This window comes from Myotis myotis, unplaced genomic scaffold (assembly GCF_014108235.1).
Source record: "Myotis myotis isolate mMyoMyo1 unplaced genomic scaffold, mMyoMyo1.p scaffold_m19_p_16, whole genome shotgun sequence".
In the NCBI taxonomy this organism is placed as follows: domain Eukaryota; kingdom Metazoa; phylum Chordata; class Mammalia; order Chiroptera; family Vespertilionidae; genus Myotis; species Myotis myotis.
In genome coordinates this window covers 44,115,989-44,139,153 of record NW_023416320.1, presented here as the reverse complement: position 1 = coordinate 44,139,153, position 23,165 = coordinate 44,115,989, and the positions used below count along the sequence as shown (strand labels likewise).

At 43.9% G+C, this 23,165-nt stretch overlaps 2 protein-coding genes across 12 annotated transcripts in view; one reads left to right on the top strand and one right to left on the bottom strand.

The window, feature by feature from the left end:
- Positions 1 to 7,875, bottom strand: part of NSMCE2 (NSE2 (MMS21) homolog, SMC5-SMC6 complex SUMO ligase) — a 244,544-nt gene extending 236,669 nt beyond the window's left edge. For 3 of the 8 annotated variants that reach the window (XM_036338689.1, XM_036338695.1, XM_036338696.1), the window contains exon 1: positions 7,750 to 7,872. The gene's annotated coding sequence lies outside the window, so the exon portion shown is untranslated. Of the gene's footprint in view, positions 1 to 7,749 lie in introns of all 8 variants that reach the window. The other 5 variants (XM_036338691.1, XM_036338690.1, XM_036338697.1 and 2 more) reach the window with 4 other exon arrangements.
- Positions 7,876 to 7,900: 25 nt separating this feature from the next.
- The window catches only part of WASHC5 (WASH complex subunit 5), a 55,663-nt gene continuing 40,398 nt past the window's right edge, over positions 7,901 to 23,165 (top strand). For 2 of the 4 annotated variants that reach the window (XM_036338684.1, XM_036338685.1), the window contains exons 1-9: positions 7,901 to 8,055; positions 10,521 to 10,838; positions 11,551 to 11,696; positions 12,694 to 12,778; positions 13,377 to 13,477; positions 15,531 to 15,723; positions 17,204 to 17,356; positions 19,109 to 19,222; positions 21,048 to 21,219. In XM_036338684.1, coding sequence (XP_036194577.1) covers positions 10,653 to 10,838; positions 11,551 to 11,696; positions 12,694 to 12,778; positions 13,377 to 13,477; positions 15,531 to 15,723; positions 17,204 to 17,356; positions 19,109 to 19,222; positions 21,048 to 21,219 — 1,150 coding nt within the window. In that variant the 5' untranslated portion in view covers positions 7,901 to 8,055; positions 10,521 to 10,652. The remainder of the gene's footprint in view (positions 8,056 to 10,520; positions 10,839 to 11,550; positions 11,697 to 12,693; positions 12,779 to 13,376; positions 13,478 to 15,530; positions 15,724 to 17,203; positions 17,357 to 19,108; positions 19,223 to 21,047; positions 21,220 to 23,165) is intronic. The other 2 variants (XR_004972537.1, XM_036338682.1) reach the window with 1 other exon arrangement.

The window sequence follows — 23,165 nt, the reverse complement described above, 5'->3', positions numbered from 1 at the left end:
AAAATGTTACACATGCTAAAATCCAAATCACAAAACAAGGGTTCCTGTTATGTCATTTTCTGGAACTTTCTGCGGTATTAATATTTTACACCAAAAGAGAGAGAATATATGACTATAAATAACCAGTGATGATTTTTGAATATTTGCATTTTAGTGAAAGACAGTGTTATTTACAATCTTACTTTATTACAACAAATAAGTTGAGACAGCTTACACAATATAAATACAAACACATATAATAAATTCATAAAAATCAGAATTAAAAAAAGACTAAAGAGAAAACCAAGTACATGAGAAAGTTAGAATGCAATCATGTAGGCTTAGGATTCTTTAGAATTCTACCAGTATTACACTGAGTGGCCAGATTATTATGACTGGCCAGATTATTATGATCACCCCATCAGTACAATGAAGTCAATTAGTTATGCAAATAATAATAAAACCTTGAGAGTATTTGCTTAGGAAGTTTTCAATATTCAGTATTTTTGGAAGTGTCAATGAAGTACTGATGGGGTGGTCATAATAATCTGGCCGGTCATAATAATCTGGCCACTCAGTGTATACTTGTAATACAGATTTGGCTATGAGCATCTTGACAATCATACAAATGGCTGATATATTCACTAGCTATTAGAGAAATGCAAATCAAAACCACAATGAGCTACCCCTTCATTACTTGTTAGAATGGCTTTTATCAACAAGACAATAGATAACAAGTGTCTGAGAGGTTGTGGAGAAAAAGGAACCCTCATTCACTGCTGGTGGGAATATAAATTGATACAGCCACTATGCAAAGCAGTATGGAGGTTCCTCAGAAAATTAAGAACAGAGTTATTTCCCTATGACCCAGAAAGCATTTATTTGTAAAGACATGTGTGCCCCTATTGCAGCGTTATTCACAGTGGCTAAGACATGTATACAACCAATGTGTCCCTTAATACATGATTGGATAAAGAAGATGTGATACATATACACAATGGAATACTAACTATTCAGCCAGAAGAAAAAATGAAATACCGCCATTTGTGACAACATGAATAAAACTTGTGAACATCATGCTAAGCAAAGTCAAACCGACAAAGACCCATATGATTTCACTCTTACGTGGCATATAAAATTGAGAGCAACAAATGAACAAATAAGACAAACAAAAACTCAGACACAGACAACCAGAGGATTCCAGGGGGAAAAGGGGGTGAGGGATACAAGAGGGTAAAATGGCCCTGACCGGTTTGGCTCAGTGGATAGAGCGTCGGCCTGTGGACTGAAGGGTCCCGGGTTCGATCTGGTCAAGGGCATGTGCTTTGGTTGCAGGCATATCCCCAGTGGGGAGTGTGCAGGAGGCAGCTATTTGATGTTTCTCTCTCATCGATGTTTCTAACTCTCTCTCCTTCTCCTTTCCTCTCTGTAAAAAGATCAATAACATATATTTTTTTAAAAAAAGAGGGTAAAATGGGTCAATAAATCATGACAGAAGAAGATGACTTGTGGTGGTGAACACACAATGCAATATACAGATGATGTATTATAGAAGTGTATATTGAAACCTATATATATTTATTAACCATGTCACCCCAATAAATTCAATAAAAATTTTTTTTTAAGTTAAAGTTTCAGAATTCTCTTTCTCCATAAAGAAAAAGTACACCAGTAATTCCTGGAAAATAAGTCTGTCCATGGCAATCAAGGCATCATGGATCATCACATATCTATAATAATAAAAGCGTAATATGCAAATTGACCAAACGGCCGAGCAACGGAACTGTCCAGATGTCCTTCCGGACGAAGCCAGGGCTGCAAAGGCCTGCTCTTGCATGAATTTTGTGCATCAGGCTTCTAGTGAGATAAGAGTCAAACTGAAAAATATCCTCAGATAGCAGCTTGGTGCCCACCAATCCCATTTCCTCTTCAACTTGGTCACTTAGCTTGACTATAGTTTGCAGCCTTCCTTGCAGTTGGGTGTGGTCATATGACTGAATTCAAGGCAATGATATATGAGCCATATGCAGGCCCAGTCCATAAAAAACACACTTTCTCCATACTCCTTCCCATTTTGATAGGTTGAAACAGGCAAGCAGTGACCTTGGAAGCTATATATTGAAGATGGAGAATATGGAAGAAGCCCAAGACCCGGCATCACTGTTTGGAGGAAAACTGCCCCACTAAACAGGCTCAATGGATGAAAGAAACAAAAACTTCAATTGTGCAAAGCCACTTTGATTTGGGGGTTTGCCTGTCATACTACCATTACTCAAAAAATACAAACTTGCAGGGATCAAATGATATGGTTCAAGTATTCAGTTTCCTAGTCGGATTCTGTGTAAGTCTACATGATCTAGAGCAGCACTATCCAAAGGAACTTTCAGACGCGACAAAAATGGTCAAGGCTCTGCACTACCCAATATGGTACCCACGAGGCACATGTGTGGCTATCCATTACCTCAAATGTGGTCAGCGTGACTGAGGAACTGAGTTTTTAATTGTGTTTAATTTTAATCAATTTAACTTTAAAAAGCCACATGGGTCTAGTGCAGTGGTTCTCAACCTTCTGGCCCTTTAAATACAGTTCCTCATGTTGTGACCCCCAACCATAAAATTATTTTCATTGCTACTTCATAACTGTAATCTTGCTACTGTTATGAATCGTAATGTAAATATCTGATATGCAGGATGGTCTTAGGCGACCCCTGTGAAAGGGTCATTCGACCACCAAAGGGGTCATGACCCACAGGTTGAGAACCGCTGGTCTAGAGGCTGCTGCACTGGGCAGCACAGTTCTATAGACACAATTTTCAAAGCGTGTTACATATATGAACTAGGGGGTAAAGCCACAGTATAAGCAGGGCACATCTTCCTGGAATATCAATTTTACTTACAGATAACATGAAACATGTTTAGATTAAAATAAACATTAGCTGCATTATAGAGCAGAATATGGAGGCAATACAGAGCAGGGATTAAGCATGTAGTTTCAAGAACCAGACTATCGGAGTTCAAAGCCTGATTTTACTTCTTAAGTAGCTGAATGCCTTTAGGCAAATCATTTAACCTCTCAATGCTACACCTTATCTTTCTGCAAAATAAGGATGATCCAGTCCCTATGAGTTTGTTCATAGATATAGATATAGATGTAGATGTAGATATAGATATATACCTAATCTAATAAAAGAGAAACATGCAAATTGACCATACCTCTGCTACACCCACCAGCCACGCCCATCAGCAAATCAGGAGCAAATATGCCAATTAACCCACCTAAGATGGCAGTTAATTTGCATACTAGTCACCAGTGGCCTGGGTCCAGGAAACATCATAGGGCACCCAGGTCACTCCAAGGGCCCTCTGGGCCCTGAGCAGCCTAGGAAGGGCCTGAGCCAGGGGACTCCTGGTCAGGGCCTGAGCTTGCAATCAGAGCCGAGGGGGCCCCTGCCCAGGCCTAAGGCTCAGCCAGAGGCTTGAGGCCTGGGCAGGGGCAGAGTCTGCAATCGGAGCTGGTTGGGGATCCCCTGCCCAGGCCTAACGCCCCAGCCAGAGGCCTTAGGCCTGGGCAGGCGATCGGAGCAGGCTGTGGGTCCCCTACCCAGGCCTAATGCCCCTCTGGCCTGGGCAGGGGCAGAGCCAGCGATGGCACGGGGCTGGGGGTCCCCTACCCAGGTCTAATGCCCCGGCCAGAGGCCTGAGGCCTGGGCAGGGGCGGAGCCCGTGATGGCACGGGGCTGGGGGTCCCCTTCCCAGGTCTAACGCCCCGGCCAGAGGTTTTAGGCCTGGGCAGGGGCCGAGCTGAGGATCCGTGTGAACTACAGAGGAAACACCTTTTCTGACTGCTCACTGGCTAAGCTCCCTGTATGCCACTGGTAATATTCTTAGTAACTTGGGTAATAAAAATCCAAGAAGGTGATGTAGGGTTTTTCCACCTCACTCCTGGAGGAAAAAACGAAGGTCCGCTGCTGGAGGGCTAAGAAAGGTCATATCCTGCCCTAGCCGGTTTGGCTCAGTGGATAATGCCTCGGCCTGCCCACCGCAGGGTCTGGGTTCAATTCTGACCAAGGGCATGTACCTAGGTTGCAGGCTCCTCCCTGGCCGGGGCCCAGGTCAGGGCTCATGCAGGAGGCAACCAATCAAAGTGTTCCTCTCACTTTGATGTTTCTCTCTTTCCCTTTCTCTTCCACATTCTCTAAAAATCAATGGAAACATATCCTCAGGTGAGGATAAAAAAAATAATAATAAAGAAATGTCATATCCTATGAAAGACACATCTTGAAAATGCCTAAAGAAAGTTGTCATTTTTTCATGGTGAAGGGACTGGAGTCCATGTTGATGAAAACACCTTGGTGGCTGCGGTGACTGGCAGTGGCTGCAGCAGCAGGGTGATGGGGCTGGCGCCTTCCCCTGATCAGCCCGGTCGCCTCCCACAAAGGGAGGCCAGACGGCGGCTTAGGCCCGCTCCCCAAGGCGAGCAGGGAGCAGGCTTAAGCTGTCAGTAGGACATCCCCTGAGGGCTCCCAGTATGTGAGAGGGGGCAGGCTGGGTTGAGGACCACCCCCTCCACCCCCACCCCCACCCCCAGTGCACGAATTTTGTGCACCGGGCCCCTAGTAGATAGATATAGATATAGAATAAAACACTCAGGATAATCCCCAGCACATAAATCTTTTAACATGGGGACAGATATTACCATCAACTTCATTATTATAACACTGTGAGGGGCAATACAAAGTAGTGCTTAAGAGAATGGATAGTGGACACAGAGGCCTGGAACTTCCATCCTGGCTACGCCCTGGTTAAGTTTCTTATCTTCTCTATCTGCAGCTTGCTCCTGTGTAAAAGCAGAAAAACCACATCTCTCTCATAGCATTATTAACACATTGTTTGCGGGTAGTTTTTATCGCGCGCTAACAGGTGGCGCAGGCCATTTTTGCGCAAATGGCAACGTTCAGTAAAATTACGATAACTTTAGTTTACGTATTTATACGTTACCCGCATTCTACCGCTAGTCTATAAAAAACGTATTAATACGTGTCCTGGGCTCTACTACACTGGTAGAACGTATAAATACGTAAAACATATAAAGACGTTTCCCACATACAATGTGTTAAGGTTACATTAAATTTTGCAGTTTTCTCAAACTTCTCTGATCTTAAGAATCAGTTGAAAACTTACTAAAATTACAGATTTCTGGATACTATCTCAGACCCATTGAACCAGAGTCTCTCTAGTGGATACACTGAGGAAACAGTGTTTTTATGAAGTCCCCCAGATGATTCTTAGGACCACACCTGTATGGTGGACATTGAGATAATTGTGTCTCCCCAAAATTCATATGTTGAGACCCTAACACTCCATGTGATGTATGTGGAGATGAAGCCTTTGGGAGATAATCAGGTTTAGATGGGGTCATGAGGATAGAACCTCCATGATAAGATGGGTGTCCTTATTAGAAGAAGAAGAGACACTAGGGTGCATTCTCATCCTCTCTGATCCTCGTCCTCCTCCTCCTCACAAGTAAAGACATAGCAAGAAGGGGGAAGGGGGCCGGCTGCAAACCAGAAAGAGAGCCCTCACCAGTATCCAACCACGCCAGCATTTATCTCCAAAAACTCTAAGAAATAATTTCCTATTGTTTAAGTTACCAGCTTACAGTTTTTTTAAAATAGCAGCCCCAGCTGACTAAGATACAATATATATAAGGATTAATCAATTCAGGATAAATGGAAAAGTGTCTACCATATAGTAGCTATTCTTTTATGTGAAGGCAAAATCCACATTACTCCAATACAACTTTACACTTGCAGAGAGCTGGGGAAAACTTTCTCCTGTGATTCTGGAATATTTCAAAGGAAAAGTTTCAGATTGGGAAGCACAGAGAGTGGATGGGGCAAAAACATGGAGTAGACACACGTTTCCATTCTTCCCATGAAGTACAGCTAAGTATATGTCACAGCACAGCCCCCCAAAGAAAGGATTATTTGGCCCCGGTGTCAGCAGTGCGCTGGCTGAGAAACCCTGGTTTAAATCGACCTCCTCTTGGAGCCTTCCCCGGTAACAGCAATCCTTTTGGTCCCTGTACCTACAGTCTCTGAGAAAGTTTAAATAAGGTTACACATTTCCTGAGTTTTCCCCCAGCATGTTATTTTGCCTCCCCTAACAGGCCTTGTCTTACTTAGGCTATTCCAGCTGCTATAACAAAATACCAGACTGGGTAGCTTATAAACAACAGAAATTTATTTCTCACAGTTTTGGAGACTGGGAAGTCCAAGATCAAGGTACAGCAAGTTCTGGTGACAGCCCTCTCCCGGGTTCACAGCCCATGCCTTCTACCTCTTTGTCACCACAGAAGGGACAAGGGACCTCTCTGGAGCCTCTTTTATAAAGTCATTAAGCACCCATGAGCTCCGCCCTCTAGTCCAGTGATGGTGAACCTATGGCATGTGTGTCAGAGGTGACACGTGAACTCATTTTTTTTGGTTGATTTTTCTTTGTTAAATGGCATTTAAATATATAAAATAAATATCAAAAATATAAATCTTTGTTTCACTATGGTTGCAAATATAAAAAAATTTCTATATGTGACACAGCACCAGAGTTAAGTTAGGGTTTTTCAAAATGCTGACATCCCAGCGCAAAAGGTTCGCCATCACTGCTCTAGTACTAAGCACCCCCAAAGGCCCCGTCTAATAAAATAACACTGGCATTAGGATTTCAACACGTGAATGGCGGAGGGACACAGACATTCTGACCCTAGCAGGTCTATAAGACTCGCTGCAGGCAGGACCAATGGTTAGCTAATGCGAAAACACTGCTCGCCCTGGCCGGGTGGCCCAGCTGCTTGGAGCGGAGTCCCCAAAAGGTTGCGGTTCGATTCCTGTTCAGGGCACATACCTAGGTTTTGGGCTCAATCCCCATCCGGGTGTGTAGGGGAGGCAACCGATCAATGTTTCTCTCTCTCCCCCCTCCCTCCCTTCTTCTCTTAAAAAACACACAAAAATAAATAAAAACACATCCTCCGGTGAGGATTAAAAAAACACACACACAAAAACGTCCTACGGTTCCCTCCTGCACAGCTCAGTGGTAGGCACAGAACAACTTAAAGCGCTGTGCCGGCCTCCTTCAAACCCACGGCCTGCGCAGGCTGAAGCGGAGCTCTACGTCAGGATGCAAGGGTGCGCTTTCTGTTTAAAAGCTTCCCTTTTCCGTGCAAGCCTGTTCCCTCTGTCATATTCATTCTCTCTCTCTCTCTCTCTCTGTCTCAATAAAACTCATCACAGCCACCTGCTCCCACGCCCGCCACTCCTCCCCCGGGAGCAGCTTGCACCAGCGCTCAGACCCAGGTCCCGTCCCGGCGCACGACTCGGCTCCCACCAGGCAGGCGGCGGGGGAGCCTCGGGGAAGTCACAGCAGCAGCCACCCCGCCCCCGGGGCCCGGGCTTCATCCCCGTCGTCTCTGGTCCCCGCAAACCCTGACGGGACCGAAAGGGACCTGCAGCGCCGAGCGTGTGTCTGGACGACCTCCCCACCGCCCTGGTGTAGAGACCGTTCGGACCAGATCTCCCGGGTCCGGAACGCGTGACCCGTCCCCCACGCCGCGGGCTGCAGGGCGGAGCGGGGGGTCTCGGAGGACCAGGTCAGCGGCCGCAGCCTCGACGCCGACCGTGACGCGGAGGGGACCCCAGCCCAGGAGGCCCGCGGAGGCCCCGGGAGGGAGGCGACACCTCCCGGCCTCCCCATCGCCACCCCGCGCGTCTGCCTTACCTGCCGTCCCTCCCAGCTCCGTCCGGCTGCACCCCGACTTCCCACAACAGGACCCCAAATCCTCCCTTAACCGAGCGCGGGCTCAAACGTCATCAGCCGTTGCCCGCCTGCGGTCACGTGACGCACCGTCCCTCGGGTCACGTGACGGCCAGGGGAGCCAGGGGCGGAAGCCGGGGTCCCGCGGGCTCCTGGTCCGGGGCTGAGGGTAGGAAGCTCCCCCGCGGAGAGGCGGGGTGGGGACCCCCCCGGTGCCAAACCCGCGCGCGATCGGCGGCCCGGCTCTGCCCCTCGCGGCCCTGACGGCAGGTGAGTGAGTGGCGGGGTGCACGCGCCCCTCCTTTGCGCCTCCCTTCCCCTCCTGGGCCGCGCTGGCCGAGGGGACTTGGGGTGGGGTCTGGGTGGGGTGCCTGGCGGGGAGGGCTGTGGGACTCCGGGCGGGGCTGCCGCAGCCCGGGCTCCTCTTCTCCACTGGATGGAAATTGCTTCCCTGCTCGGCCCGCGTCTGAACCTTCCGAGTTCCCGGGAGCAAGCCGGGTGCACGTCGCTATTCTCCACGGACTCTGCAGAGAGCTGAGGCTCAGTGAGCGATTTACCGCCCGACGGGAGCGCATCCTAGGTCTGCCATGGCCCTGAGTCCCGGCAAGTCATTGTGCCTCTGCACCTGAGTTCCCGCGCCTGTGGCATGCGGTGCCAAGGCCCTTTGCATTTCGGAAAAGTGTTCAGAGGATCCCCAAAACCAAACAAACCAAAAACGTACAGAGCCCATAGGAGGCGCGGGGCTCCCTCCCTGATGAGAGTTGGGGTGAGGGTGGTGGGAGGGAGGCGGAGGTCTTACTGCCTGGACCCACCATGAGGAACACCTTCCCGTTTTCCTTCTGCTGTCTTTTCCAGGACTCATGAATCAGACTAGAGCGATCAGAGATTCCCATCACTTTTATCTTGATCCACAACCATCATATTTTTTCCTGATAATGGATTGGTACTGAAGTGTTTGGCAGGATAAAAATAGACCTGTCTTTTCTTGTCCTCAACAGCGGCTTGTCCCAAGACAATTTAATGTCCTTCAGAGTTCAGTTCTGTACTCATTGGCTAACTGGTAGGATGATGTCATGCTTCATTCTTGAGAGCAGGATGTCTTTTTGCCTAGGATCACTTTCCAAACTAAAAAAACAGTTTCAGACCAAATTCTTAAAGATAAAATACCACTTTTCTGGGTGCTTTGTAAAGACAGAAAATTGAGTGGGATCTCTAGTTTCATTCCATGCCAAATGGCAGTGCACCCTGCATTGGAATCTTCTTCATCCCTAGCACCAATAGAACCAAATGGAAGATTTAATATAGCTTCTGCTACAATGTTTATTTACATGTCATTCTAGAGTGATTTTTTTTTAAGCTCAACTAAGTCTTAACACCTATGAAGCTACCTGTCTGAGATTGCTGCAGCATTGGTACTCATCTTTAATGGTGGTCTTAAATTCTGTTCTGTAGGGCGCGTTTTTCAGCCAGCAATGGGGTATTTGCCAAACACTCTAGCAGCGGCCTTACCACAATCTGCAGGTGGCTTTTCTCTGAGACTTGTCACCTCATGGTCTCTAGGTGGCTACTGTGGCTTCAGGCATCGAATGTTCATTGAGCCATATTTAAAGGCAGGAAGGAAGGGGGATAGCCAGGGGGTAGAGAGGGAAATTTCTCTCCATATGCCTCTCTCCTTGTAGCAGGAGGAATAAATATTTCCCAGAAGTCCCACCATAGACTTCCTCTTATACCTCATTGGTCAAAACTGAGTCACGTGTCTAAACCTAGCTTCAGGGAGGTAGAAAGTAGTGCAAGTGTTGAGAAAGACCTGGGCTTTCAAGATTTTGAAAAGTAAATCAGGCTTCCATGAAGTTGACAAATGATGACCTAGCCAATCAATACAGAGAGGAGAGGAATGCAACAAAGATGACACAAATTAGCACTTGAAAAGATAGTGATTTGAGAAGGAATTGGGAGAGACTTTGGAAAAATGAATGATGCCTTGAAACTGTTTTGCAAAGATTACCTCCTTAAAGATCATGATATGAAAGTCAACTATGAAGTATAAGATGCTGTGTTATCAAAAATCAGAGTTTGGTAAAATAAACTTTTGACTCCGCTGTTTGTCCATTGAATTAGTACATCGTTGTTGCAATTTTATCCTAAATTTTGTTAAGCAGAAACTTATTTTCATCGGGTTACAATGTTTTAAGATATAACTAATCAGACTTTCCTACTGCTTGGTATGAAATGCTTATCTTTACTTTACAGTCACTGCGCAGCCTTTCTCAGGCATGTATTATCCTCGATAACAAGGACTTCCTGCACATAACATATGAGAAAACCGTTTCTAAAGGTGTTCCTTCAACTAATTCTAGTGGATTTTAGGGCATACCTTTTCCCGAAGGTGAAACAAGAGACAGCTCCTGGAAGGAAAATATAATAACCGGTGCCCAATTGAGGGCACATTGGAACACTCATGCTCAGCGGTTCCTTCTCCCAGGCTCAGTGGTAGCCACATTGGGTCTTTCCTCAGGGGGAGAAGTGAATCAAGGGGTGAAAAAGAGGCCAAGAGTGTTCATTTTTTAAAGCCCTTCCACATGGAAAACGTGAAGAAATGCCCTCCCCCACCCCCCTTCCCCATCAGAAATCATTTTTCTTGTTTGTTTTTTAGGGAGTTTGGGAGAAAAATAGTATCTATGTGTTTCACATGCTGCCTTAAAAAATGGAGATTTATTTTGTTTTTTTGGATACAGTTTCTTAAATGGAGCAAACATCTGTCAGCAGACCCGGTTTCCACTAATGATTCGCAGACCCCAGCTCTGAAGCCGGTTGGCCGTCCCCACCGGCCAGTGGGGACACGCACGGAGTAGCTGCTGGTCCTCAGGATGTTGGACTTCCTGGCTGAGAACAACCTCTGCGGCCAGGCCATCCTCAGGATCGTCTCCTGTGGCAATGCCATCATTGCTGAACTTCTGAGGCTCTCTGAGTTTATTCCTGCTGTGTTCAGGTTAAAAGACCGAGCTGATCAACAGAAATATGGAGATATCATATTTGATTTCAGCTACTTTAAGGTAATCTTCCCCTATAGCATTTTTACCATTGTCTTTTCTATGAAAGCATGCTTTCTGTGGGGACCATGAGATGCTGCGAAGTTAAGTCATTATGGAGAAAGAGTTAAATAGGAGAGATTTTTATTTTTATGTTTTTGTTAATCCTCACCCACGGATATTTTTCCATTGGTTTTTAGAGAATTGAAAGGAGGGGGAGAGAAAGAGAAAGAGAAACATTGATGTCGGAGAGACACATTGATTGGTTGCCTCCCGCACACACCCTGACCAGGGCCGGAGATTGAGCCTGCAACCAAGGTATATGCCCTTAACTGGAATCAATCCGGGGACCCTTCAGACCGCAGGCTGATGCTTTACTACACTGAGCCAAACCGGCTAGGGCAAATAGGAGAGATTTTTAAACCAAATGTAATATCAGCCAACTAACTTGAAAATAATGTAAAGGTATTGTGTGCAGCCCTAATTATATTTTATTAAGATAACTTTGATATAACATATTTCATATTTAAAGCATGCTAATTGTGGTTGTAATTCAAATTCGTTTCAAAATGATTTTATATCTAGGCTTCTATTATCTTTATTACTTTCTGTTGCTCTGCTTTCAACTTTTGACATCCCTCTTAAGGCATATGAGCACATTTTTAAGACTACTTAGAAATCGTTACCCACAAGTATGGTTTTATTGACATCTCCATAAATGTGTTTTTCTTCTTAGGGTCCAGAATTATGGGAAAGCAAACTGGAAGCTAAGCCAGAGCTACAGGATTTAGATGAAGAATTTCGTGAAAACAACATAGAAATTGTGACCAGATTTTATTTAGCATTTCAAAGTGTGCATAAATATATTGTAGACTTAAACAGGTATTGATTAATTTAGTAATAGCTTATTCTGATATAAGTCGTGGTGGGGGAAAGGGACATTCTAGAACATGTCAATCTTTCTGCGTTATTATTGCACAGTGCACTAGATTATACCATGCACAGTTGTCTTGTCCTTCCTGTGGCACTAGTCATCTTAAGTATCTTAGAGTTTTATTATGATTTCCTGCTCTTGTAAAGTGTTACAATAATCTTGGTCTATACTAACTCATAATGTCTTTCAATCCTGTGGTTTATGATCATATTTTAGTATATTATATATGAGAAGTGGAAAAAAAGGAACATATTTTCATAGCATTGGTAACCATACTTTCCTTCTTATCCCTAACCACACAATATTCTCTTCCTTCCAGCCCAGCGGTTCTCAACCTGTGGGTCGCGACCCCTTTGGGGGCCGAACAACCCTTTCACAGGGGTCGCCTAAGACCATCGGAAAACACATATATAATTACATATTGTTTTTGTGATTAATCACTGTGCTTTAATTATGTTCAATTTGTAACAATGAAAATACATCCTGCATATCAGATATTTACATTACGATTCATAATAGTAGCAAAATTACAGTTAGGAAGTAGCAACGAAAATAATTTTATGGTTGGGGGTCACCACAACATGAGGAACTGTATTAAAGGGTCGCGGCATTAGGAAGGTTGAGAACCACTGTTCCAGCCCTTAGGAATTCATTACTCACTAGCTTTAAAACTAATTAAAAGCATTTTAAACTAGTCCATGTTTATATGCCATTACTTCCTAAGATATTTGTAATTCACAAATTGGGACTAGGGAATATTCCTTTTACTTGGAGTAGCCATAACTAGCAACCTATGGCTCTAATTGCCATGAGTTTCAGCTCAAAAATTATTTGAAGGCCAGAATGCCTAGTATCTTGCTTTACCTTTAGAAATCTACTTTTCTTCATCAAAGATATTGTTCAAGTTTTCATTATCAATAACTTGCTCTGGGGTTTCATTTCTAGATACCTGGAAGATCTCAATGAAGGTGTTTACATTCAGCAAACCATAGAAACTGTGCTTCTCAATGAAGATGGAAAACAACTTTTAGTAAGTGCTAGTGACCATTTAAATAGAAGTTCCAGAATGTCGAGCTTAACATCACTTTTTTCCTGTAAGTCACAAGTACATACAGAGTACCCTTTAAAGTAAAGCAAAATTCACTGATAATTATCTTCTAACTAACAGATCTGTGTCTGAATGTAGAGCATTGTAGACTTTAAACAGAATTACAAGTGAATAAAGATTGTGTCGAGTTTCTGAGCTTCCTCAATATAACAGTCCTCTCTTCTTTATCTTTTGCATCCCAGACATCTAGCCCAGTACCTAGTATAGAGTGATCACTTAAGAAATGTCTGTTAAGTAAGTGAATGACTTAGGGGTGTTCATAATATTGGCATCCCAAGCAAAATATCAAAACCAGGCCAGCTGAAAGATAAGCACTCTGAGTTGAAATTTATTTTGCATAAAATTGTTAAAGCTCATTCTGTACAGAAGGTGAGAAAACCCTTCGGGAGAAACCTACATTCTCCTTGTAATATGAAGCTTTTAGGAGGAATGGGAGCAAAGTGATCTTTTTAACCGTCATCAACATCCCTCCATGAGAATGTGTCCTGTGAGTTTGGCCATTGTCTCTTTCTCTTCCTAGTGTGAAGCGCTGTACCTGTACGGAGTCATGCTGCTGGTCATTGACCAAAAGATTGAAGGGGAAGTCAGAGAGAGAATGCTGGTTTCTTACTATCGATACAGGTACCCCTGGGCTGGGGCTGCACATGCCAGAAGCATGCTATCGGTTCAAAGCAGTGTAGGTTTCTATATTGCTTTTATTGTGCAGCAGTGTGATCTAGAAAGCAAAAAAAGAGAAGATTCTTAATTTCTTCTGAAGATACAATAGAAATGACAGCAGTTACTATATATTTTACGTCATCATAACAGATTAGATATCATATAATCTCCGGATTACATATATGTTATAAATTATTAGAGATATACGGATTGTCATGTCCATGATGGTACCTCAGCTTTTGGGTGTGTGGTGTGTTTTTTTAAGGGAATCTGAATTTTCTTTCTTTACCTTAAAGATAAATTTGCAAATGTGGAAGTCTAATGAATGTTCTTTTTTGGTTTGTTTGTTTTTGTTTTTAAGTTTCAAATGTTACTCCTTGGCAGATGTAAGGAAATGGATGAATTTTCTGTTGTCAGTTTCAGGTTAATGGCTTTGAAAAGTTACCACTCAGAGGTCAGGTTGAAAGGGAGTCCTCACTCATATACATGCATGAGACAAACACAAAACAAGCAACAGCACTCCATCATGATCATGTGTTAGGTATGTCTACAAAGCGCTGTGACTTCAAGGAGTACCACTTCAACCAACTCTAATTCTAGTACCTAGTACACAAGTTTCAATTTGTTGACTTAATGAGTCAAAATCTGGATACAGGGTTAATGTGAGAAATAGTCAAATTCAGGGAAGAAACAGTCAATAAGCAGGAGTCAGTTAGGAACTTGAGCTAAAGATGCGTGGACTAGAATTAACATTTTCAAACTTACAAATTAGGACAACCTAAATAGGGCAAGGAGGGAGATCCAACAGAGGGATTGTTTGGGGACCCCTGGGACTGCTGCCTGCTCAGCAGTAAATTACTCTTAGCTACCGAGCTGGCCTGCTTCCTCTCAGCCTTATCAGTGGGAGGAGACTCTCCGCCCACATGCATAATTCAGTCTCATCTGCGTGACCAAGAGCTGTCTTAACATCCGTGGTTTAAAAATGAACTTCGAATGGCCTTGCCTATGTTTCTGAAAGTACCTAGGAAAACAAAAAAGGTAAATGACAGAAAGAAGAAGAGAAAAGTTTGCTTCTCAAGCCCAGCTTGGACAATCTGGCTTTGTCCCTTTGGGTACAACAGCTAATTCACTGGAATGTGAGGCTCCATTATTGAAGTGACACGGAAAAATTGCAAGTCAGAGTTGTGACAGAGGAGATTCCTACATTCAGTAGGAGGCCATCAAGTCTAAGATTCTTTGAGTCTCTTTGAGGGATCCTACTCCAAACCACCCCGAAAATCATAGATGTTTTGATTAAATCTATGTAGAAAGTGCCCCTTAACAAGATAAACCAATTAATGTATATCCCACTTTAAATTGTCTTGATTTTTTTTTTAATTATTTTTTAACTTATGAAACATTGGCGCAGGTTCACATTCTTTATGCACAACTCTGAAATCCAAAGAGCTATGGAAAATACAAACACACACACACACACACACACACACACACACACACACACACACAGTAACTCCTTTGGCAGCAAAAAATGACCCAACCTGAAATCATATGGAATCAAAACCTGACCAGAGCAAATATGAGGCTATAGAGAGTCTTGATTTATCTCTCTTGTGTGCTATTCCTAAAATTTGCTATCTAAATATTAATGTGTGATGATCGTGGAATGCAAGCTGACACCCTACTGGAATATCATATTGTACATAGTCTATGTACATATTACTTTCTTACATTTGGAAAATGCTATAATCTGAAACAAATCCAGACCCACAGATTTTGGAAAAGGGACAGTGGACCTTGACCTAGAACTGTACTTACATCCAAGAACCCATCTTATATGTTTGCTGTATTTTAACAGGCTTTTTGAAAATATGATTTTGAATCTTAAGGATATAAATTGACCCACGGTGATATCTAAAACAAGATGAAATCAAGAAATTCTTCTGCTTTGTTGGACTTTTCCGTTTCTGATGTGTGTGGTTTGTTTGTGGTTTTATTTCCCATTGTGCATGTGACTCAGTGCCGCCCGATCTTCTGCTGATTCAAACATGGACGATATTTGTAAGCTGCTGCGAAGTACAGGTTATTCCAGCCAACCAGGAGCCAAAAGACCACCCAACTATCCCGAGAGCTATTTCCAGAGAGTGCCCATCAATGAATCCTTCATCAGTATGGTCATTGGTCGACTAAGATCTGACGATATTTACAACCAGGTGGGAATTGAGTCCATTAAGATCTTAGTCATTTAAAAGTCTGATTTCACTTTCCTCCTCAATTCCTCCTGCCCTTCCTGCTTTCTCAAAAGAGTAAAAGCAGCTAAAAATTATTTAAGACCTTTGAGCTATGCTGTGGGATGGGAGAGAAGAGAGGGATATTGATTTAGGCAGAATTGGAGATTTCTGGGAAGAGATGGGATTTGAGCTCTGTTTGGAAAGAAGTAGTTATTGAGTGGATGTGTGTGCCTGTGCACGTGCTGGGACTACATCGCTGATGGAGTGAGGCCATGGCCCCTGTGTACAATGAGCTCGTAGCTGAGGAAAGAAGACAGACAGACAACTAAAGAAATTACAGGAAAGCAAGATGCATCATATCTTGGGGGAAGCACATGTGTCAGGGAACAGTTGTCAAAGGGGATGTGAGAGCAGTCCAGGCAGAGAAGGCAGCATGAGCATGACTGGAAACCCTGCCTGCCCTGGTCGGTGTAGCTAAGTGGTTAGAGCAACAGCTAGTGCACCAAAGTGTTGTCTGTCTGCCCCACTCTGCCCTACCCTCCCCTGTCCCTGGCTGATTGGAGTGGGGCAGTCCCTTGACCCAAGATGGATCAGATTCCATCTCCAGGTAATTTGGAATTGGGCCTGCAAAACAGTTTCTGGATATGTGTTTACTCCCAACATGCAAATCCTGGACTTTGGAACAGCCTCATTCTGCCATGTTATGGAAAACATTCTGGAGAGAGAGGAAAGTTGGGCAAACACATCAAAAGGAGAAACAGTGAGGGCTTTGTGGTTCACAGCTCTAGGCCCTTCCAGAGTGCTGGCCAGGTTCCATGAGACATCACTCTGCTGTCCTTGTAATCATTCCTCCCTTCCTGCTTGGTCCTTGAGGTGATATGTCCTGTGAGCAGCCAGAGATTCCTCAGGCAGGAGGCGATGGACACACCAGCACTGGGAAGCTGGCAGGAGAACCCCCCGCAAAGCAGATTAGTGGTGGCTGGGAAACCGGCGGAGGGAATGTCGTTCCTGAGAGAGCTTAAGGGCGAGTGCTAAAAGAGGCATTGAACTGCGTGATGGTGAGCTTGTGAGGGACCTTCGGTGGAAGACATTTCAATGAGTGGACGAGCCAACAGGCAGTGAGAAAATAGCAATAGTGAGTGTGGGTTCTGTCAGTTCTAAGAGATTGTGATGGGAAAGACACAAAATGGACAACTAGTGGGAGTCCTGGGGTTGCAACTCTCTTTTTGTAAGGAAACGGCTTAGAGTTGCAGCCGAGTTGAGGGCTGGAAGGAAGAGCATCAGGTCGGGGATAAGAAGGAAGGCCCCGCCAGCAAAGCCAGGAGAATGGCTTCCCGTGTCCGGGCGCTCTGAAGAGGTGGCTTTGGAGACGGGTGTGTCCTAGGATGCAGTCATATTCTTGGCGCTTGGAAGTTCAGTTGTTACCAACGGCTGCCTCTCCTGCTCTCCCCTCTGTTTGCAGGTCTCAGCGTACCCCTTGCCGGAGCACCGCAGCACGGCCCTGGCAAATCAGGCCGCCATGCTGTATGTCATTCTCTACTTTGACCCTTCCATCCTTCATACCCATCAAGCAAAAATGCGAGAGATAGTGGATAAATACTTTCCAGATAATTGGGCAAGTATTGCTATTAGGATTTTTTACTCTAAGAAGCTTATTAAAGGACTGGTTTCTCCATTCTTTTGGCCTGTTACCCAGAGGTCATAATGTTGTACATAGTGAGACAGAAAAATCGCTTCGGTAGAATTACTTTCAGTGTGTGGGGAATTTTATAAATCATAACATGAAGGAATAGATCAGCCAGTAAAATTTCCTGAACCTGTTCCTTTTTTCCTCAAATGGGCACTCTCAAGGTAAAACCATGTATTTCAACGTGTCTTGCTTTTTAGCTACAGAGATTGCAGCTGAGTTACACAAGCCTTTCTTCTTATTTTATAACTCGAAGCTAGCAGAATTGATCTAATTTGTCATTTTATGAATAGAATTTCACTTTTATAATCGGTTTTCTTTATACGCTCAGGCTGATGGGGCTATGAAGGTTCAGCTTCCTGCAGGGATTTGCTTATCACTTTTTAATGTTACAGTAGTAATTCTTAAAAGAATAAAACTGACTTAACATAATATATGTGAAATGTTTTCTTCGCTCATACAGGTTTTCACAAACAGTGAGTTGGATCATGTTCTCAGGCAGCAGATTTCTTACCATCTGTTGAGTCTCAAACTATCTGTGATGAGGCCCCGAATGAGGACCTTTACTGGTGGGAAGAACAGACTGCAATTAGCAGATGGTGCTCCCTGCCCACGAATGATCGTTCTCACACAATAGGGTTGAGCCACCGAAACGCACACGCTGATTGTCTGGCTCCATTTGCCTGAGCTTCATACAGAAGTGTTGGCCGTAATGCTATTCTCAGAAACACTCTGAGCATGAAGGAAGGTCAGACCCACCTGGTGCACTGAAAATAAGGGGAACAAAGATATGCCAGGCTAATGTCAACCAATAAAAAGCTAGTGAGAAAATATCAATATTACATCAAGAGAATTTTAAAGAAAAACACTAATAGGGATAAAGAGGCATTGTGTGTAATATTTTAAAAAAATAAATGTAAAACAATGCCATTCTCAGTTTTTTGGAGGGAAAGCTTTGATTATTTTAATACAAAAATATGTCAGCATGTAATGGGTTTATTGTTATTTTAAATGAAATTTTTCAGTTTTAGTTGTAATATGATAAATATCAATAGATATAATCCACATTTTTCAAAAACATCCTTTGGGGTCCTCAGTGACTTTTAAGAGTGTAAAGACTGAGATGAAAATGTTTGAGAACATTGTCTAGGGCAGGGGTGGGCAAACTTTTTGACTCGAGGGCCACAATGGGTTCTTAAACTGGACCGGAGGGCCGGAAAAAAAGCATGGATTGGAGTGTTTGTGTGAACTAATATAAATTCAAAGTAAACATCATTACATAAAAGGGCACGGTCTTTTTTTTTTTTTTTTAGTTTTATTCATTTCAAATGGGCCGGATCCGGCCCGCGGGCCGTAGTTTGCCCACGGCTGGTCTAGTCAGTCTCTGCTTCTCTTTCCCCTTTCATTTTTCTTCACCTAGGAATCTAACTAACAGTTTGAAAGGAAAATCTCCTTTTACTTATTGTTCATGAACAGCAACATTGTCACTTTTGTTCCAGAGTCCTCCTAAGTAAGAACACTTCCCTGTGTATCTGGAACGTCTTGCTTTCTCATTGGTTTTCATTGGAATGGAATTTTAAATGGGAGTGGGCGATGTGTCCTCTAACTGTATTTTCCCAGCCCCTTGCCTTGACGTGGGTGGGTGTTTAGCAAATGCTGAGTGAATGTCTCCTCTTTCAGGTAATTAGCATTTACATGGGGATCACAGTTAATCTAGCAGATGCTTGGGAACCTTACAAAGCTGCAAAAACTGCTTTAAACAATACCCTGGACCTTGCAAATGTCAGAGAACAGGTAAGTTCTGGCCGGTCGGGGAGGATTCTCAAACAACCTCCAGCCTGCATTAATAGGGCAGGAAATGAGCCCAGTAGATTTCCCAAGGCATTTGGAAGATGTCCACAAAAACATGAATGCAATGATTAATGAAAGCTGATTTTTGCAGAATAAGATAGATAAGTTGTAGCTTTTTAAACTTGTATCTCATACATAAGTGGGAGACTTGGGTCCTAAGGAGGATTCGGCCACCTAAGATGAACCCGCGTGACATGTGGTTCCCATTGACTTGCTTTATTCTTGCTAAAGATTGTGTCCTTATGTTCTGGTTACTTTTACTGGTAACCAGAATTTTAATATTGTCGTCAACAAGATGGGTGTTGAAGACAATAACTGAATGTACACATATGCCCTGTCACTGTACTTTAAATTCATCATTTCTGATGTGCAAGATAAGCAACAAGACTAAAGGTATTCCTCTCCTTAAAGTTTAAATTGCTACATTGTGTCTCTTTAATAAAGAACACAAGGTAGCCCTGGCTGGTTTGGCTAAATTCATTGGAGCTTTGTTCCGTAAACCAAGAGGTTGGAGGTTGCAGGTTCGATCCCTGGGCAGGGTACTTACGGGCGGCAACAGAGGAATTAAAATAAAATCTTTTATTGGGGAACATATTTGGTATTTCTGAACAGCTGTCTTTCTCAGCCTACCTATGTGAGTTTTTGAGTTTCCAGTGTGGATAGAATAATATTGATTCAAAGACCTCGCATGTTTTATTCTGATACGTTGCAATCCATAAATAATGCACAAAATAATTGCAATTCTGGAATGTCTCCTAGAAATATATTGGAGAAAGTGGTGCTTTTATACTTACCAGCATCAGAGCATTAATTTTTCATTACTGAAATCACTTTCCAAAATTGCATTTTCTTGTTTGTGACATTGTAAGAAATTCTACAGAGTCTCCTGATGGAGCATCTAGTGATAGTTTTAAGCTAATCTGACGAGGTTGATGATGTTTGACATTAAGTCTTGCCGAGGGCAAATCAGAATGACCAAATTTACCAAAGGTCTGCAAATTCAGTTTTGATGCACTGAGGTGTGTTTTTTGTGAAGTTTTCATCTGTCTGTAGAAGTCTCCACAGGTGGAAGAGCAGCTTTGGAGCTGCTGGCTGGGAAGTTCCCCACTGAGTTGAGGAACTATCTAGACAAGAGCACTTAATTAAGCCTGTGCTGGCTTTCCACCTTTTGAGTATTTCTGCTCTGCTCTGACTCCTTTATTGATAATAATGGGAAGAACAGATAACTTAGCTTCTGCCTTTATGTTTCTTTTCCGCCCAAGAATAGAAGGGAACCACCTGATCCAGTTCTCCAGTTTACATTTGGAGAAGCCAATACGCAGCGGTTAAACCCAGAGTCACACCAATATTTAATCACAGCCTGGACTAGATTTTAGTCTCTTAATCCTAAGTCCAATACTCTTTTTTAAAAAAAATATATCTTTATTGATCTTAGAGAAGAAGAGAGAAAGAAAGTCAATGATGAGAGAGAATCATTGATCAGTTGCCTCCTGCATGCCCCACACAGGCAATCGAGGCTGCACCCCAGGCATATGCCCTGACCAGGAATCGAACCAAGACCTCCTAGTTCATAGGCTGACGCTCAACCACTGAGCCATACTGGCCGGGCAGTCCAATACTCTTTTTAAAAATGTCCAGTAAACTCCCGTTGAGCCTTATCCACTCCAGTCCATATGTTAGGCATCTCATATAGAAATATCATCCATCCAGGGATTCATTTCAATGTGATTCGCTTTTTAAATGTGATTCACGTTTTTTATTTGCAAAGGCAAGCAGATATGCCACTGCCAGTGAAAGAGTGCACGCTCAAGTGCAGCAGTTCCTGAAAGAAGGTTACCTAAGGGAGGAGATGGTCCTGGACAACATCCCAAGGCTTCTGAACTGCCTGAGAGACTGCAACGTGGCCATCCGATGGCTCATGCTCCACACGGCGGACGCAGGTAAGGCACGGAAGGTGTGGCCCTCTGCATCGCTCCACGAGAAGGCGTTCAGAGCCAAGATCTGCTTCGTGATGCAAAGTGGTTTAGCTCTTGGATGAGAATTGAGTTGCTTTCTAAGTTAGTCATGCTGTGCCTACTTGGACAAGTCAGTGCCCACCTGAACAACCCCTTCGTCAGGTACTGCTAGGTGCTTGGAATCTGAACAAATTTACCTCCCTTGTTCAAGGATCTTGTCACTGATCAAACTGGGAAGATCAGATGTATACATATGAAAAGTATAACTAGATCTGTGGTGGGCAGAATAATGTCTCCCTCCTCCCTCCCAAAATGTTCATGGCCTAATCCTCGGAACCTGTGGGTGTGTTATATTATGTGGCAAAGGGGGTTGTAGGGGGGCTAAGGTTACAGATGGAATTATGCTTCTAATCAGTTGATCTTAAAGTGAGGAAGTTATTCCAGTGGGTCCAGTGCAGTCACAGAGGTCCTTAAGTCAGGTAAAGGGGAAGCGAGAGTCAGAACTAGAAAGATGGCATCATGAAAAAGTGGGTTTTCCCTGGAGCCTCCAGAAGGAGCACAGCCCACTGACATCTTGCTTTTAGCCCAGTGAGACCCATTTCAGATTTTCCACCTCTGGACCTATCCTATATAATAAAAGCCTAATGTGCAAATCGACCAAACTGCAGAACAACCAGTCGCTATGACGCGCACTGACTACCAGGGAGCAGATGCTCAACACAGGAGCTGACCACAGGCCCCAGGCTGGCCAAGGCGGGTGCCAGCAGAGGGCCCTCCAATCACCCCGCTGGTCACCCCACAGATTGGCCCTGATCGCCGGCCAGGCCTAGGGACCCTACCCATGTGCGAATTTCGTGCACCAGGCCTCTAGTAAGGGAATAAATTTGTGTCTTTTTAAGCCACTAAGTTTGTGGTAATTTGTTATAGCAGCAATAGGAAAGTAATGCAAGGGCTGTGCCCATGACTAAGAGCCAGACAGATGGTGGGATTTGAGTCCAGAGCAAGAGAGAAACATAGCTTGGGATGGAGAGGTGGTGATGGTCAGGGAAGGCTCCACTCAGGAGGCAGGAGCTGACTGGCCTTTGATAAGTTTCAAAGTAAAAAAACAAAAAACACAGAATAGATTCTAGACCAGGGGTGGGCAAACTTTTTGACTCGAGGGCCACAATGGGTTCTTAAACTGGACCGGAGGGCCGAAACAAAAGCATGGATGGGGTGTTTGTGTGAACTAATATAAATTCAAAGTAAACATCATTACATAAAAGGGTACGGTCTTTTTTTTTTTTTTTAGTTTTATTCATTTCAAACGGCCGGATCTGGCCCACAGGCCATAGTTTGCCCACGGCTGTTCTAGACTGAAGAAATGCTAGAAGAAAAGGTATGAATTGGGAAGAATAGGAAAGCATGGGCCCACTGAGTTGAGGAACTATCTAGACAAGAGCACTTAATTAAGGTAGATTGGTCTTGACCTTTTCTGGGTCAAGGTCCTCTCGGAGACCCTATTGGCCATCAAGGTCAGCGCTTCACAGGTTGTGTGAAACACCTCCACAGGTGAGCCCTGGTTCAATGGTAAAATGTCCCTCGAGCTGTCATCTGTTTCCACTTCCTGTGAGTGGTCAGTAGTTGGACTTCCTCATCCTCTTTATCTTTGAAAATGTGTGGCATTTCTCCTCAGCCTCTGTCTTCTCAATAGAAGTCTTCAGCTTCTTCAGCCTTTCTCACTAGAGCAGTGGTTCTCAACCTCGGCTGCACATTAGAATCACCTGGGAATCTTTGTAAAATCCTGATTTCTGGGCCTCATCCTCTGGAAATTCTGTTTCTTTGTTATGGGGTGAGGCCACAACATTAGTAACAAAGAAACAGAATTTCTGAGGATGAGGCCAAGAAATCAGGATTTTAAAAAGATTCCCAGGTGATTCTAATGTGCAGCC